Genomic DNA, 17177 nt, shown 5'->3' with positions numbered 1-17177 from the left:
GAGGGGATATATATATATATATTTTTTTTCTGATCAGAGGAGCTGTGAGTCCTAGAGGGTGGAGGAAACGCTCATTGTTTTTTCCTCTCAGTCTTCTTGCTGCTTGGCCCAGATGCAGTGCAGTTCGTAGGACATGCACAGCAAAGCCTGTAGGTAGCTGAAGCCCCAGGTCTCTGGCCAGAGGATGGAAAAGCAAGCCCCAGGAATCTGAAAGGACTAGGAAGATCACCAAGAGGGAGGAACTCAGAAGAACAACCTTGAAGATTGCTGATAAGTTCCTGGGCTCTTCCTCCAGCTGCTCCTGTATAGACCTGACCCTAATCCACATATCAGTCTTTGAGAGCAGAACTCCAGGTGGACCATCACCTTCCAGATGGCCACTGGGTGGTGCCCACGGAACAGCTGAATAGCGCTGCAAAGTGAAAATGGGAGTCCAGCCCTCAGAGGGCAGGTTGGAATGTGAGGTCGGAACCCAAACCAAATTGGTCACTTACTGCTCACCTACTGTGTCACTTCTCACCTTGTTACCTCTCAGTTTGGAATGCGCCCTTCAGTTTGTATATTCTGAGATATACAATGGAATTCCTTTAAGTTTTGTCCTTTGAAGTGAACAGACACTGGAGGGACAGTGTAAGAGGAAAAGAATTCATGCTTTTCCAATGTGGGTGGGGGATCAGCAGTGTGGGACATCTGTTGGAGCCTCTCCCAGCCACAAGCCCAGAATGTGGTCCCTTTGCAACCTGGCAACCTTGGCTAGCAATAACTTTCTGCAGCTCTCTTGCTTGATCCAGCAAACGGAGCCTGTCTGTAGCCCATGTGCTCTGAAGGCCTCCTGCCCAAGCTTGTACCTGGACTCTCTCTACAAGCCCCCACATGGCCTGCATGCAGCCTGTGGCCTGAAGGGTCTGCACACCAAGCTGCCACTCCTGCACATTGCTGTGTGGTCTACATACCCTGAAGGCCTCCTGCCCCTGCCCGCACCTGGACTTGCACTGCATGACCATGCCACTGGTTGCTGATCAGCTGATCTTCTACCCGCACTCTAGGAGGTGGCCTATTAGATGTCCAGAAAGCTAGACCAGCCTGACCAAACAGAGGAATTCCTTGCTATCTAAACCATAACTTCTAAAATGAGGCCTGAACCTCTTCCAAGTTTGTCCTTTCTGCACTGAGGTACTCTCCTTCTGCCCTGAGCTATGAATGGAAAGATAGAAGGTAGCAACAAAGAAATAGAAGGCATAAAGAATTAAATGGAAATTTTATAAATAAAATAGACAATGACTGAAATAAAATACCCCAGGCTTATAAATATAGTGGAGATGATATAGGGGAGAGTTAGGAAATCTGAAGATAGATAACTGGGTATTACTAACTGGAAAAAAGGAGAGGAAAGGAGATTTACCAAAAGTGAACAGAGCCTCAAGAATATATGGAACAAGAGTTCCTGCCATGGCACAGTCAGGTAAGAATTCGACTTGGGTGGAATGGGTCGCTATGGAGGTGTGGGTTTGATCCCTGGCCTGGCACAATGGGTTAAAGGATTCTGTGTTGCCGCAGCTATGGCTTCGATTCAGTCTGTGGCCTGGGAACTTCCATATGCTGCAGGTATGGCCATAAAATGGAAAACAAACAAACAAACATGTGGAACCATATAGAAAGGCCTAATATTTATGTTATTAAAGTCCTAGATAGAGGGGAGAAAGAATGCAGGGCAGAAAATAATAGGTAAGGAAATAAAGGTTGAAAATCCCCAAATTTGGCAAATATAAAACCTACTGATTAGAAGGCCTGGGGAAATCCCAAATAGGATAAGTCCAAAGAAATCCATGCCAAGATTCATTATAATTAAACTGCGGAAAACCGTAAGATAAAGTCTTGAAAGTAGTCAGATAAAAATGAATTTCCACCCACAGGAAATTATGAATTAAATGACAGTGGATTTCTCATTAGAAACCATGGAGGCTGGAGAAAATTGGCACAATATATATATTTAAAAATTTTTAAATTCTAGTTGATTTATAATGTTCTGTCAATTTCTGCTGTATAGTAAAGTGACCCAAATATATATGTGTGTATATATATATATATTCTCTATTTTTCTCACATTATCCTCCATCATGTTCCATCACAAGTGATTGAATATAGTTCCCTGTGCTATACAGCAGGATCTCATTGCTTATCCACTCCAAATGCTATAGTTTGCATCTACTGACTCTAGACTCCCATTCCATCATCCCACTCCGTCCCCTTCACCCTTGACAACCACAAGTCTGTTCTCCATGTCCATGAGTTTGTTTCTTTTCTGTAGATAGGTTCATTTGTGCCATATATTAGATTCCAGATATAAATGATATCACATGGTACCTGTCATTCTCTTTCTGACTTACTTCACTGAGTATGAGAATCTCTAGTTCCATCCATGTTGCTGCAAATGGCATTATTTCTGAATTCATTCACCTGTCAATGGACATTTAGGTTGTTTCCATGTCTTGGCTATTGTACGTAGTGCTGCAATGAACATAGGGGTGCATGCATCTTTTTCAATGAAAGTTTTGTCTGGATATATGCCCTGGAATGGGATTGCTGGGTCATATGGTAGTTCTATATTTAGTTTCTGAGGTACCCCCATACTCTTTTCTATAGTGGTTGTACCAATTTACGTTCCCACCAACAGTGTAGAAGGGTTCGCTTTTCTCCACACTCTCTCTAGCATTTGTTATTTATGGACTTATTAAGGATGGCTATTCTGACTGGTGAGAGGTCGTACCTCATAGTAGTTTTGATTTGCATTTCTCTAATAATCAGTTTGTTGAGCAATTTTTCATGTGCTTGTGGGCCAGCTGTCTTCCTTGGAGAAATGTCTATTCAGGTCTTTTTCTCATTTTTCAATTCGGTTGTTTGTTTTTTTGCTGTTGAGTTGTATGAGTTGTTTGTATATTTTGGAGATTAAGCCCTTGTTGGTTGCATTGTTTGAAACTATTTTCTCCCATTCTGTAGGTTGTCTTTTTTTTCTTTTTATGGCTTCCTTTGCTGTGCAAACGCTTGTCAGTTTGGTTAGGTCCCGTTGATCTCTTTTTGTGCTTATTTCTGTTTCCTTGGGAGACTGATCTAAGAAACCATTTGTACAGCTGATGTCAGAGAATGTTTTGCCTATGTTCTCTTCTAGGAATTTGATGGTGTCTTGTCTTATGTTTAAGTCCTTAAGCCATTTTGATTTTATTTTTGTGCATGGTGTGAGGGTGTGTTCTAGTTTCATTAATTTCCAAGCAGCTATCCAGTTTTGCCAGCACCACTTGCTGAAGAGACTGTTTTTTCCCTATTTTCTATTCTTACCTCCTTTGTTGAAGATTAATTGACCATAGGTGTCTGGGTTTGTTTTTGGGTTCTCTGTTCTGTTCCATTGGTCTGTATGGCTGTTTTGGCACAGTATTTGTGTGTGTGTCTATTTAGGGCCACACCTGTGACATATGGAAGTTCACAGGCTAGGGCCAAATCAGAGCTGTAGCTGCTGGCCTATGCCACAACCACAGCAATGCCAGATCCGAGCCATATCTGCAACCTACAGCACAGCTCACAGCAGTGCTGGATCCTTAACCCACTGAGCAAGGTGAGGGATCAAATCCACATCCTCATGGATACTAGTCAGGTTCATTATCCTTGAGCCATAACAGGAACTCTGGCACAATATTTTTTAAGGTGCTGAAAGAAAAGAACTGTCAACTTGGAATTCTGTATCCAGCAAAAAAATAATCTTCAGGAATGGAGGTGAAAAAAAGATATTCTTAGATGAAGGAAAATAGAGAATTTGTCAGCAGACTTCCTTTAAAAGAATTGTTAAGGGAAGTTTTTTAGACAGAAAGCAAATGATACCAGAGTGGAAAATATCAGGGTGGGCTAGCCTCCTCCTCATGAATTCTTTGAAATAATATTGATGATCTGAAGTCAAAAATGCAACATCGAATAATGTAATGCATAGGACAACTACAATGTAATGGTAAGAGCATAAGGGGACCTATATGTCAGTAAGGTTTCTACATCTTACTTGAAATGGTTAAAATGCTGTTTCTAAGAAGACCAAGAGAAGTTAAGTGTTTATCTTATACTCCTGAGGGCAGCCATGAAAAAGAAAAGAGCACACAAAGAAATATAATAAAAAAACACAATAGAGAAAATAATATGGAATAGTAAAAAATGTTCAGATAACACAAAAGAAGGTTGGAAAGTATGAAAGAGGAAAGCAAAAGAGGGATCAAACAGAAAACAAATAATGAAATAGTAGACCTGAATCTAAATATATCCTTAATTGCACTAAATTGCCTAAATATACCAATTAAAAGACAGAACTTGTCAGAAAAGGTTGACTCAATGAGTCTGCCCATAAAAATCTAACATCTACTATCACCATCCATTTAGGTTAAAAGTGATGGAATCAAGAAAGTGAAAAGACAGCTCACAGAATGGGAGGGAATTTTTACAAATTATTTACCTGGTCAAAGTCCAGTATCTAGAATATGTAAAGAACTATTATGACTCAATGATAAAAAGACAAATAGCTTCAATTTAAAAAATGGGCAAAGGAGTTCTCCTCTTGGCTCAGAGGAAATGAATCTGACTAGTATTCGTGAGGATGCAGGTTCAATCCCTGGCCTCACTCAGTGGGTTAAGGATACAGTGTTGCAGTGAACTGTGGTGTAGGTCACAGACATGGTTCGGATCCCGTGTTGCTGTGGCTGTGGCGTAGGCTGGCAGCGGTAGCTCCAATTTGACCCCTAGCCTGGAAACCTCCATATGCCACAGATACAGCCCTAAGAAGACAAAAAAAAATTTTTTTAAATGGGCAAAGAATCTAACTAGACATTTCTTTCAAGAAGGTATATGCAAATGGCCAATAATCACATAAAAAGATGCTCAGAATCATTAGTTATCAGGGAAATGTAAATCAATGCTGGAGGCCAGCTCCAGCGGCCAGGGAGTATACACTTTCCTGATAGGAGATGGACAGTGTCGGCAAATGTACATATGGAGACAGCCTCTTTGTCCCTTCTTTGAGGGCACTGGACTGCTCAAATTTTATTGGCATAAGTGGTTGATTATATAGACAGTTTTTCACTACAGTTTACATCACAGTGTTAAAAGTACATTGGTTAACTATTACATGGTATAGTTTTAAGATCTTGGTTTTAACTAAATTTAGTGAGTACAATTTAAGGGCAATTAGGTACAATATATCATGTGGAAAGGAGGAGACTCAGTACAAATCATCCCATGGCCAGCCAGTCTTTACAATTTGAAGAGGTCACAGACACAGGAATTTGGCATTCACAAATCTTGTTTTTAGACTGTGCTTATCTTTAAAGCATTATGGCAGGGAGACAGTGTAAGAAAATATAAACCAACTTAACTAGCTATCACTTAAAAGCTTTTAAAATCAAGGACAAAACTCACAGCTAGGTTTCTTGGATAACATATGTCTAACTTCTATGAACCTCATTAAAATCCTAACTCTAAAGTTTACTATGTAACTAGTTAGTAGATAAACACTATGTTTTAACTAAGTTGAATAAATAGGGGAAAGTCCTTCAGGATGAAATTTTTATTATATCATTGTTGTAATTTTGTTAAATCACAAATCACCACAGGAAAATAAGAATGAAAAATAAGAATAGTAAGTAAATAATCAGGAAAGACTGAGGAAAACTGAATAACAAGTGAATGACAGAAAAGACTAAGTCATCCATGGAACAATCCCCACTCAGTAACACAAAATGGAAATTGTTTCCTGGAAAATTCAGTTCCCCACCAATGTCAGCAGGCGAGCCTTATTGTCTTCTCTGTCCTCGGAATTGCGCCAGAATTGCGCCGCCCTACAGGCAGATGTCTCCTTGTTTAGGAATCTGCCCTCGGAATTGCACCATTCAGACAGGCCCCTTTTTTTGATTAGGAGCCTGCCTTCGGAATTGCACCATTCAGGCAAGCTCCCTTCCTCGGCTCCTTGTATCGTCTCGGCTCCCTGCAAATCAAAACAAGATATCCTTCACATCCACTAGGATGGGTATAATACAAGGACAGAAAATAACAAGTGGAGATATTGGAATCCTCATACACTGCAGGTGGGAATGTAAAATGGTGCATCCACTTTGGAAAACAGTCTGGAAGTTCCTAAAAAGGAAAAAAGAGTTAACATATGATCTTCCAACTTTACTCCTATGAATTTACCCAAGAGAACTGAAAACATAATGTTCACACAAAAACTTGCACCCTTTGTACCTTTGTCAAAAATCTCCTTTAGGAGTTCCCGTCGTGGCGCAGTGGTTGACGAATCTGGCTAGGAACCATGAGGTTGCGGGTTCGGTCCCTGCCCTTGCTCAGAGGGTTAACGATCTGGCGTTGCCGTGAGCTGTGGTGTAGGTTGCAGACGCGGCTCGGATCCCGCGTTGCTGTGGCTCTGGCGTAGGCCGGTGGCTGCAGCTCCGATTCAACCCCTAGCCTGGGAACCTCCATATGCCGCGGGAGCGGCCCAAGAAATAGCAAAAAAAAAAAAAAAAAAAAAAAAAAAAAAGAAAAAAAAGTCTCCTTTAGGTAAAAGAATTTTAAGGGAGAGAAAAGATAGCTTCAGATATGAGAAGCTGAAGGAAAGAAGGAAATCAATTGGGGTCAGTGTTTTCAGTTCTTCAGATTAAACTTATGGACCTCCAAATGTTCAGCTGCACAAACTCAAGCCAGATCAATGTCTGACTCAGACATTGATAGCAAGACACTGGTAGAGAGAACAAACTTGAGTCTGAACATGAAGTATTTGTTTTCCTATCCCCATTTTACTGCTGTGTAGAAGTGTCTGAAATTGGTACAGAGCATATTCAACAGCCCTATTCTTTGCCAACTGACACTCCATGTATTTGTGCAAATCAGGAAATAGATTTAGCCAGATTTCGATGCTGTAGATAGGCGAAGTTAAAAACAATATATCTAGAAACTTGTTTTACTTAGATAAGGGAGATAAGTATAGCTTAATGGAGTGAATGTTGAAATGCACTTTTATGTCCTGATTTTTTTATTTTTGCAATGAGCAAAAGTTATCTTAAAAAACACAGTAGAGATGTGGTGGGGAAATAAAAAGAAGAGAGAAAGCTTGGTGAGTAGGCTGAGAGCAAAGCAATCTGGATGCAAATCTTTTATTCACTTCCATTCATTCATTTACTCATTCTTTCAACAAATAGTTCTGGACGGCCTCCTATGTGCCAGGCACTGTGCTAGATCTCACCAAGAGCTGATGACCCAGAGGTACCTGAGTCTGACTTTCCTTGCACTTGGAAAACCACTTAAACAGAGATCAGGAGCTTGCGATGGTTCACATCGCAGGGAGAACCATACAGGACAAGAGCCCAGGCTGTGTGGTCAGTTCCAGGTGGGAAGGTACTCAGTGGGGTTTGGTTCAATGATTGGTTTTGTTACTTAATAGTGGCTAGTGTTTAGCCTCGGATAATGTGTGTGTGTGTGTGTGTGTGTAAATTACTTCATCAAACTTACCTTTGGGTATGTTACAACCTATTGGGAAGTAAATTCAAATAGAATGTAGAGCCATGAAGCTTGAGAAATGACCAGGGGACTTGGGAACCCACGTTTCAGCTGAGGGGTAGGGAGAAAAGTATGACAGTTTAGAGGAGATGACCCCAGGTGAGTGTTGAACTTTAACTTCAGACAAGAGTACTCTCAAACCTTAAGAACATTAGCAACCACCTGGAAGAAACAAGGCATTGCATCATTCTTGATGAAGTTGGTTTATTCATACTTTAAAGTTCAAGTTAAAAGTTTTTTTCTGTAGGTGTATGGATCTAACATATATATACATATTTTTTTTAAAACAGGTAATTTCATGCTCCCAAAATGGGACATAAAGTCGTCGTGTTTGACATTTCTGTCGTCAGAGCCTTATGGGAAACTCGTGTCAAGAAGCACAAAGCTTGGCAGAAGAAGGAGGCAGAAAGGCTTGAGAAAAGTGCATTGGAAAAGTATGTGTTCTCTCTACTTGCCTTGTAGCTTCTTTAGAGAATAGAGGTCTGAGCCAGCTGCAGTTTTGTTGTGTAGGGGCTGCTTCTCCTCTGAGATTTCTCCTTGTCAGTGACACTGGCTCACTGAATTTCAGAATCTTTAAACTGTTGCCCACAATGAATACTCAATTCCTGCAACAATAACGGTCATAGCTATAAGGACCCACATGTATTCCAGGCACCATACTAGGCACAGAAAAAACAAAGACATAATAAATTCCTCTACAGTACATTCTGAGAAGACAGCTTAGATGCTCTTAGCTGGCTGTCTGATGCCCCCCCCACCCCTGTGTGAGCCATGTGATAGCTGCTCCCTATCCTGCACTTAGCCCTTGCCTAGGCGGCACTGGTGGCAATGGGTCTTAGGGATCTATAGCACGAATTACATAAGGTCTCAGGGCCTTTTCAGCCCCAAGTGGCTCTTAACCCTGCTCCAACTTACTCCCACTCCCAGCATCTGGGGTTCCTCTAGGGTGGGACAACTTAACTGAACAGGAACTCAAGCCCTGGAAGGTCTATGGAGATGTCTGTAGTCAAGGGGACCCCCTACGGGTTCTGGCAACAGGGGCTACCTGCAGGAGCTGAGAACCAAGCTCTGCAAGCTTTTTTCCTCTTGATCTTGGTCCCTTTCATGGTGCCAAATGGCTTTGTGCCCACATTCACAAGTCTCACGTACACAGGGAAGGCCCTGCATTAGGCTCGGTGCCATGGGGCTTGTGCTGTGTCATATCTTAACCTAAGACAGAAAACATCTTGGGAATTTGTTAGGCTTTTCTAGCTCAAGATAAGAAAACCAGCCACCAAACTAGCTGGATGGTGAGGAGGGAGGGTGGTGGGAGGTTTATGGTGTTCAAGAAAGAAACTTATTAGTTTCCCAGGACCTGCAGAAATGAATGTAGTGAATTTACCCTTTTTGCAGATACCTTTGAAGTTCCATAATATGATTCATACTGTAACTGTTAGGACTATATGAAGGTTAACCTTTAGTTTCTTAAAATCTGTTATCTGTGGGGAAGTTAATATATTGAAAAAATGATGAATGCCTGATATAAAAGGCAATTATCTGGTTAATTTAAATGTGCTAAACCAGGCAAAACCCTCTAGCTTTCTGTTACCTCACTATATGATATTTCATTTTGTGATAGCTGTATTTGTTCTATGAGGTATATACCAACACTTAAAAGTTTTAAGTAGAGATAAAATACAGCACATCACTCTCCCTGAATGAAAATCTGTCACTTAGAGGGAGAGATAGAGGCACTACTGTTAAGCTCTAAGTGAGGAGATTTTCATCCAATGAGGCCATTTGCCATGTAAGCTAAAATTGTGGGCTCATTTCCTAGGAAAGAGTCTTATATTTGCACGCTTATTGACTTAATTAATAGAGCTATAATGGCATTTTTTTGTATGTTAATTTTGTATTTGAAGTTCTACTAAAATTGACTCAAGGGGAAGATTACTCAATTATATAGGTGATAAAGTATAAAGACAATGACATTCTATTTTTGTTAATTATTCTCAAGGAAGAGAATGAAATTGTAAAAATAGCTTATATTCTCAGTGTGACTTTCATTAGGTTTTTTTTTAAATATCATTCAATTTTAAAGGGACTGAGACATAAAGCATTTTAAAAAAAGATATCCAAAAATTATTTGGTATTTAAATTTTTAAAAAATTTTCATTGAAGTATAGTTGATTTACAGTGTTTTTTTTTTGTTTCAGGTGTATAATAAAGTGATTCAGTTAGATATATTTAGTTATATATAAAAGAGGATCTTGCTGGGTGTCTGTTTTTTTTTTTTTTTTTTTTTGCTATTTCTTGGGCCGCTCCCACGGCATATGGAGGTTCCCAGGCTAGGGGTCCAATCGGAGCTGTAGCCACCAGCCTACGCCAGAGCCACAGCAACGCAGGATCCGAGCCTCGTCTACAACCTACACCACAGCTCACGGCAACGCCGGATCGTTAACCCTCTGAGCAAGGGCAGGGACCGAACCCGCAACCTCATGGTTCCTAGTCGGATTCGTTAACCACTGCGCCATGACGGGAACTCCAGTCTGTTTTATTTATATATAGTGTGTATATTTTTATCTCAGTCTCCTAATATCCCTCCTCCTTCCCTTTGGTCCCCATAAGTTTGTTTTCTAGGTGAGTCTATTTCTGTTTTGTAAATAAGTTCATTTGTGTCCTTTTCTTAGATTCCACATATAAATGGTATCATATGGTATTTGTCTTTGTCTGGCTTACTTCACTTAGTATGATAATCTCTAGGTCTATCTATGTTGCTGTAAATGGCATTATTTCTTTTTTTATGACTAGTAATGTAGGAGAAAATGTCCTGATAAAAATGTAGAAAGGAGAGACCCCGGCCATGATGACCAAGCAAAGTCCAACCAACTGCCCCAGCCACCCCTCCCCCACACATCTGCTTCTGTAAACTTGTTTCTGCATCTATTACTTTGCCAGTTCTCACTCTGGTCCGCCAAGCACAGACCTGGAAGAACTAGCCCATAAAAGCCTTGTGAAATTCCTCTTTGGGGCTCAGATTCCAGAGAGCAATCCCCTCTGAGCCTGCCAGCATAATAAACCTGAGTTCTCCAATTCTCCAAGTGCTGGCTTGGTTTCTCGCCGGGTAAAAGAGCTGATACACTGCAGCCACAGAGCTGCTGGAGCTGGTACACTATAGCCACAGGGCTCTCACCAGAGCTGATACGCTGCGGCTCAGGGCTGCTGGGCAGCTGCTGTAACAGTAATATTCCATTGTGTGTGTGTGTGTATACCACATCTTTATCCATTCATCTGTTGATGGACAGGCATTTAAATATTTTTTAAGTAGCATATCTAATTTCCTGGTTTTCTCCATTTTATGTTGACTGTACCAAGATATGTGAAATAGTCACATCAATTTGTAATATGTGATATAGGAAAGATGTGTTATATAGAGCTTAATAGCTATCATATTACATTGCCAGAATCTATCTTTCATTTCCCTCCTCACTCGTTCTCCTGGAGCATCTGTACATCAAGTTTACTTAGGCATGAGAAGTTATTGTTTTTATTATTATTACTAGCCATGCCCATGGTATGCAGAAGTACCCAGGCCAGGGACTGAACCCAAGCCACAGTAGTGGCAATGCCAAGTCCCCAATGGCTAGGCCACCAGGGAACTTCAAGAACGGGAAATTATGATCACTCCAAGCAAAGACCTAATCTTGAGTGCCCACGGGGTGAAACAAAGAATCAAACAGGACTGAAAGCAATTGAAGCTACATAAGTGTGGAGGTGAAAATAATCCCAGGACAAGAAGGAACATGGGGAAGAGATCTGGGCTATCTCACCCCACCTCACAGCATCCCTGCCCAACTTCTGAAACTCGAAGTGATCACAGAGCACCTAACTTGTGTTAAAGCATATATATATATATATATATATATATATATATATTTTTTTTTTTTTTTTTTTTTTGGCTGCACCTGAGGTGTATGGAAGTTCCCAGGCCAGGGATAGAATCTGAGCTGCAGCTGCAATCAAAGCATAATTTTTTTAAAAGGTGAAATGATGACTCTGTTACAGATGTAAAAGGAACATGTGTTAAAGATTTTATTTTTCTCATTATTTACATGGGAGAAGTAGTAAGATGTTATAGCCAGTTTAAAGGAGAATCCAAAGGACAGACACATTTGGAGATCAGGCATATTGAAATGAACTCGCAAATGGGACAAACTAGCTTTTCAGAGGTGGGGGGAGGTTGTCCCTCCACGTGTCAGAATTCATTTGTGTCTGTAGACAAGAGTGATTTGTATTGCTATCAATTTTCTACCAGTTAACTTCAATCTCTGCAGAGTTGTAAAATAGCCTAGTCAGTGGCAAAGGTGCACACCCCTTTAGGACTGGATAAAACTTTTCAAGGCTCCAGCTTTCCCAAGGATACCCAAGACTCTCTTGCTTTTTTCAACCTTACACTTCTTCTTACAGTTGACAATGCCTTGTAGCCCAGGCCAGGACTTTGCACATGCCCAGTCTTCAAAGATGTTCTTGCCCCTCTAAACCCCCCTAGGCTTGCTTAGGACCCCAGGGCTGACGGTGATTCTAGTGTACTCCCCCCCCGCCCCCGCCCTCCAGTGTCTGACTGGACCTGGAGTTTATGAATAACACGTGCATCTGCAGGAGTGAAGTTTCCCAAGGTGGCTGACACAAGATCTTCTAAAGTCAGGTATTTTAGGAGTTGTTGTCATGGTGCAGTGGAAATGAATCCAACTAGGAACCATGAGGTTATGGGGTCATTCCCTGGCCTCGCTCAGTGGATTAAGGATCCGGCATTGCCATGAGCTGTGGTGTAGGTCGCAGATGTGGCTTGGATTTGGTGTTGCTGTGGCTGTGGTGTAGGCCGGCAGCTACAGCTCCGATTAGACCCCTAGCCTGGGAACCTCCATATGCCACGAGTGTGGTCCTAAAAAAAAAAAGACAAAAGATAAAGTCAAGTATTTTATAAACTGGGGCTGCCTGTATATTTCTATTTTGAAAGATCAACAAATTACTGTGGCCTTGCATTTTTTAAAAATTTGGGGTGGGACCTCGTAATATCAAAAGAAATTTTAATCAATCAAATGCACAGGTAGAAATTTTAGCCATCTAACGCATCTCCTCTACTTCTTTAGTCAGTTGTGAATAATTTACAACTCCCAGAGTTTAAAATCCCCCTACAGTTCCCACAGCAGAGGAAAAAAAGAAATGAGGGACAGGGACGGGGAGGGGGGGGTGAGTAATGGGGAGGGTTGCAGTTGGGAAATTGCAGGTAATGAGAAGGCCTGCACCTGTGCCCAGGTAGCTTGCCTGGCTCCTCCAGGCAAGTGATGCTGATTCCCAGGAGGTAACCGGGGCCTCTGCTGCCCATTTTAGGATAAAGGAAGAGTGGAACTTCGTGGCTGAGTGCAGAAGGAAAGGCATCCCTCAGGCTGTGTACTGCAAGAATGGCTTTGTAGACACCAGTGTGAGACTTCTGGACAAGATTGAAAGGAATTCTCTTGCAAGGCAGAGTTCACTTTCCAAGGAGGGACACAAATGGAGCAGTGAGTTTGTGTTTGAACTTTTCGGGGAGCACTGGAAGGTGAGTCCATGCATTTCTGTTCCTGAAGCAAGTGGAGGCGCTTTGCAGTGCTGTGGAGGATGACTGCTGCTAGGCTGAGCTCAGGGCATTGACCTTGGCACTCTGGTCTTCAGAGGCTTTTCCCAGGATGTGGAGAAGCACTTGCTGGCTCTAAACTGGGTTCTCATGTCTCTCCCACAGTGAAAGACTATTAGTCCTGGGGAGAGCAGTGGGATCCCCCTGGATCCCTTCCAGCAGCTCCCCAGGATGGCACAGCCTTTAAAATGCTTGATTCTGCCATGTCCCATCCCCCACATTAAAAATAACTCTTTCCTTTTTTTTTTTTTTTAAATGCATTGAGCATTTGACTTGCCTTACACCCCTCTGTGGGCGGTGACTTTGCTGATTTATTACAGAGAGTAGAGCCACAAAGGAATTTCATAGATCCATTAGCCAGTTGCCTCAGAGTTTCCGAGGTCAGGATAAAGGTGCCCCTCTTTGTTTCCTCAGGTGTGTACAGGTGCTGCTTGGTCCCACTTCCCCCAGTCTGCCACTTGGCTTGGAGATTCATCTCAGGGTTGCCTGTGGTCTATGGTTTTCTGGTTAAAGCAGCACCTTGTGGGGTGAGGGTGAACTCAGGCTACTGTCCATTCAGTGGGACCTGCCCTCTGTCTCTTTTTATCCTTCCATTTTGTGGCTGAAAGGGCTCTGGGCTGGGAGACCAAATAATTGGGGTGATCCTTTATTGGCCATGTGACCTGAGGCAGTTGATCCCACTTGCATACATGTTATCTCCTCTGTCAAATGGTGCTAAAGCTTGCCGTGACCCCCTCTGAGGACTGCTGTGAGGATCAAATGAGGGGATAGTCTGTGACACGACTTGTGAGGACACAACCTTATAAAATTGGAAGAGACTGTGACTAAAACCTCTTCGGGGGTCTTTCTCCTGCATCCCCATCATTGAGATCCGTGGGTTGACGGACATGGCCTCTTCTCGGGCAAGAAGGAGGGCCTGTCCGGATTTCTAATTAAATACCACTGGGAAATCATGTGCCATTGTGTGCTGGTGAACTTGCTGAGTCCTCTCGGCTCACAGACCTTTGGAAAATCATTTTAAAGAGCATTTATTAAGTTTCTAGTGTGATCAGGGGATAGGAAGGGAATTATGAGTCAACAGGCTGGGAAGACCCCAAGGGGACCTACGTGGATGGTATCTTCATTACAGCCTTTTTTTCCCCTCTACTTGGTTCTCTGAGCCGGTACCCTGTCCTCATTGGTACCCACCCAGGGAAGGCTCTGGGGCCGCATACATCATTCATTAGTATGAATTTCACTGGCTGTTTTCCTCCCCCAGAGAGATTTGTGTTTCAGTCTTACACCTACTTAAGGAGTGAGAAGCTCCATTAAGGGATTTTCGCCATCTTAGGGTGCCCCTGGCCACGAGACCGTTCTGGCCTCTAACATCACACCAGGCAGCAGCCCTGGCCTCTGTAGGAGGTCATCAAGGGGTGAATGGGCAGGGGAGCCTCTGGGGTCTTGGTGGGGAGAGCTCCCCTGGGGTCCCTTAGGACTGGCTGTGGGGCTGTTATCTATGACTTAGGGTGCTTGATTGGGGTGGGGTTTTGGGGGAAGTCATTCCTTGTGAGCTGAAAGCCTCCAGGCTCTGCTCTTTCATGGAGAGTTCCCCAAGTTTATGTAATAATTCTTCAGTAGAAAACTTCACTTCTGCTATCAAGTTTTTAATTTCCACGAGCTGTCTGTTTGTTTTGTGAATGAATGAATCTTGTGATTCTAGATTCTTGCGGCTCTATTTTTCTACTTTTATAGATAAGTCCTACATTTTCTTCTAAAAATTTTGTCTTGTGTTCATTTCATGGGATAATGTCTTATCTATCTTGGGATTGATAGCTTTTTTAAGAAGATGTTGTCTTTCAGAGTCTCCTTTTTCTTTTAAGGTGTTTGTCTTTGTCTGGCATGTTGGGGCTCTCTGGGAGGTCTGGAGGCACTGGGTTTCGGGAACACTAAGAAGCTGCCTGGAAGCTCCCAGTGTGTGTCAGGCCAGGGCTTTGTCTTTGAGGGCATTGCTAAAGAGCCCCCATGTCACCAGCATGCTCCCCACCTCATCCTGCCCCCTGGGAGTGAGTATTTCTGATTTGTCTGTAGGTCACAGAGAAGAATTGTCTCCTGTTCTTCAGGCAGACAGGCCTGGAAGCCCATGCTCTGGACAGAGGAGGGTTGGGGAGGAGAAGGCTCAGTATCCATCACTCATCCTGTAATTGCCACCTCCCTTCTCTAGATGTGCCTGATGGTCCCCAATCCAGGGACTCTGTTTGACTCCTCCCATGGATAAGCCTCAATCTTCTGCAGGAGCAGTAGCTCTGTGACATGGATGAGGGCAGGGATCTGGTTCTAGACTAAGAACCTGACCTTCTTTTAGCCCTGCCTTCCACCTCTAGACATGCCCTGCTTTTCCTGTGCCTGAGCCTCAGGGGATCAGGTGAGATGGTCAGGTTTTGTTTTGTTTCCACTGCTGCTGGTCTAAGATTGAGCAGGTCTAAGATTGATAGGCTGTCATTGTCCAGCTCTCTAGCTATTGACACTTGGTTACGGCCACCTCCCTTCTCTTCCTCTTTGTCCTTCTGTAAGGTTTATGCCTTCAAAAAAGAATTCGTTCATGAAGAGGAGCAAAAGTATATATGTATGTTCAATCTGCCATCTTCACACTATTCTCTTTATTTATTTATTTTTATTTTTTGGCCACCCTTCGCCATATGGAGTTCCTGGGCCAGAGATCAGATCTGAGCCGCAGCTGTGGCAACACTGGATCCTCAACCCACTGCGCCAGGCCAGGGATTGAACCTGCATCCCAGTGCTCCAGAGATGTCGCTGATCCTGATGCCCTACAGCAGGAACGCCTCCTTTTATTTTTACTTAACGTGCTCTCAAGATTTTTCTCATGTTATGGATGTAATTTTAGAAGGCATAATAATCTTTCCATCCAAGTGTGCCATTATTGAAAAAGCGATATGAGAGAAGTTATTTATGAGGCCCTTGATAATTGAAGCTTCAATAAACAGGGTGATGTTAGCACCTGGGGTCAGCTCTCTAATGTCTCAGCTGTCCTCTTGTCTCAGCTGCAGGAGGAAACTCTCTGGCCTAGTGTGGGTTGCTTTCAGATCTGGAGGCACCAGGATGCATTTGCCAGGCTGGGTGCTGGGGCAGTCACACAGGGCCCTGTGCAGAGAAGGGCCCTGTGTTTTGTTTAATGGTCTGCTGTCACTGTCTTGAAATTCTTCATGATTTTTAGCAAGGGGCCTGCATTTTCATTTTGCACTAGTTCCTGAAACCATGTAGCCTTTTCTTACCCTAAGTGACCCATTTAAATGTCTTTGGATTTCAGTTTTCTCCTTTTTAATGGACCTTAATGGGGCCCACTTGGGAGTTCCTGTTGTGGCTCTGTGGATTAAGAACCTGACTAGTATCCATAAGGATGTGGTTTTGATCCCTGGCTTCGCTCACTGGGTTAAGGATATGGTATTGCAGTGAGCTGCAGTGTAAGTCGTGGTGGTATGTTGCTGTGGCTGTGGCGTAGACTGGCAGCTGCAGCTCTGATTAACCCCTAGCCTGGGACCCTCCATATACGGCAGATGTGGCCCTGAAAAAAAAAAAAAAAAAAATAAGGTCCACTCTGCCTATTTATGGTACTGTCATGTGAAAGCATATTTAGAGTGAAAGTTTTTTGTTTTTTTTGTTTTTGTTTTTTTTTTTTAAGTTAAAAGCTTAACCTGGAGTTCCCATCGTAGCTCAGTGGTTAACGAATCTGACTAGGAACCATGAGGTTGTGGGTTTGATCCCTGGCCTCGCTCAGTGGGTTAAGGATCCGGCATTGCTGTTAGCTGTGGTGTAGGTTGCAGACTCGGCTCGGATCCCACGTTGCTGTGACTGTGGCGTAGGCTGGAGGCTGCAGCTCCGATTAGACCCCTAGCCTGGGAACCTCCATATGCTGCTGGCACGGCCCTAGAAAAGACAAAAAGTCGAGGAAAAA

The 17177-nt window shown here is 42.8% G+C and overlaps 1 protein-coding gene across 10 annotated transcripts in view; it reads left to right on the top strand.

Moving 5' to 3' along the window:
- Positions 1–17177, top strand: part of LRRC2 (leucine rich repeat containing 2) — a 51674-nt gene that overhangs the window by 12550 nt on the left and 21947 nt on the right. For 6 of the 10 annotated variants that reach the window (XR_014822220.1, XM_084986528.1, XM_021068201.2 and 3 more), the window contains exons 2-3: positions 7866–8009; positions 12946–13153. Coding sequence is in view for 9 of the 10 variants with exons in the window: in XM_084986528.1 (XP_084842654.1) it covers positions 7885–8009; positions 12946–13153 (333 nt within the window). In the remaining variant the exon portion in view is untranslated. Of the gene's footprint in view, positions 1–7865; positions 8010–12945; positions 13154–17177 lie in introns of those variants that run through there. The other 4 variants (XM_084986530.1, XM_084986532.1, XM_084986533.1 and 1 more) reach the window with 2 other exon arrangements.

The sequence above is a fragment of the Sus scrofa genome, chromosome 13 (genome assembly GCF_054392235.1).
Source record: "Sus scrofa isolate SSC_HxYL_T2T_F1_AM1 chromosome 13, Sscrofa_HxYL_maternal_Yorkshire_Landrace_v2.0, whole genome shotgun sequence".
In the NCBI taxonomy this organism is placed as follows: Eukaryota; Metazoa; Chordata; class Mammalia; order Artiodactyla; family Suidae; genus Sus; species Sus scrofa.
Note: the sequence above shows the minus strand (reverse complement) of the source record. Positions and strands in the feature narration are given on the sequence as shown.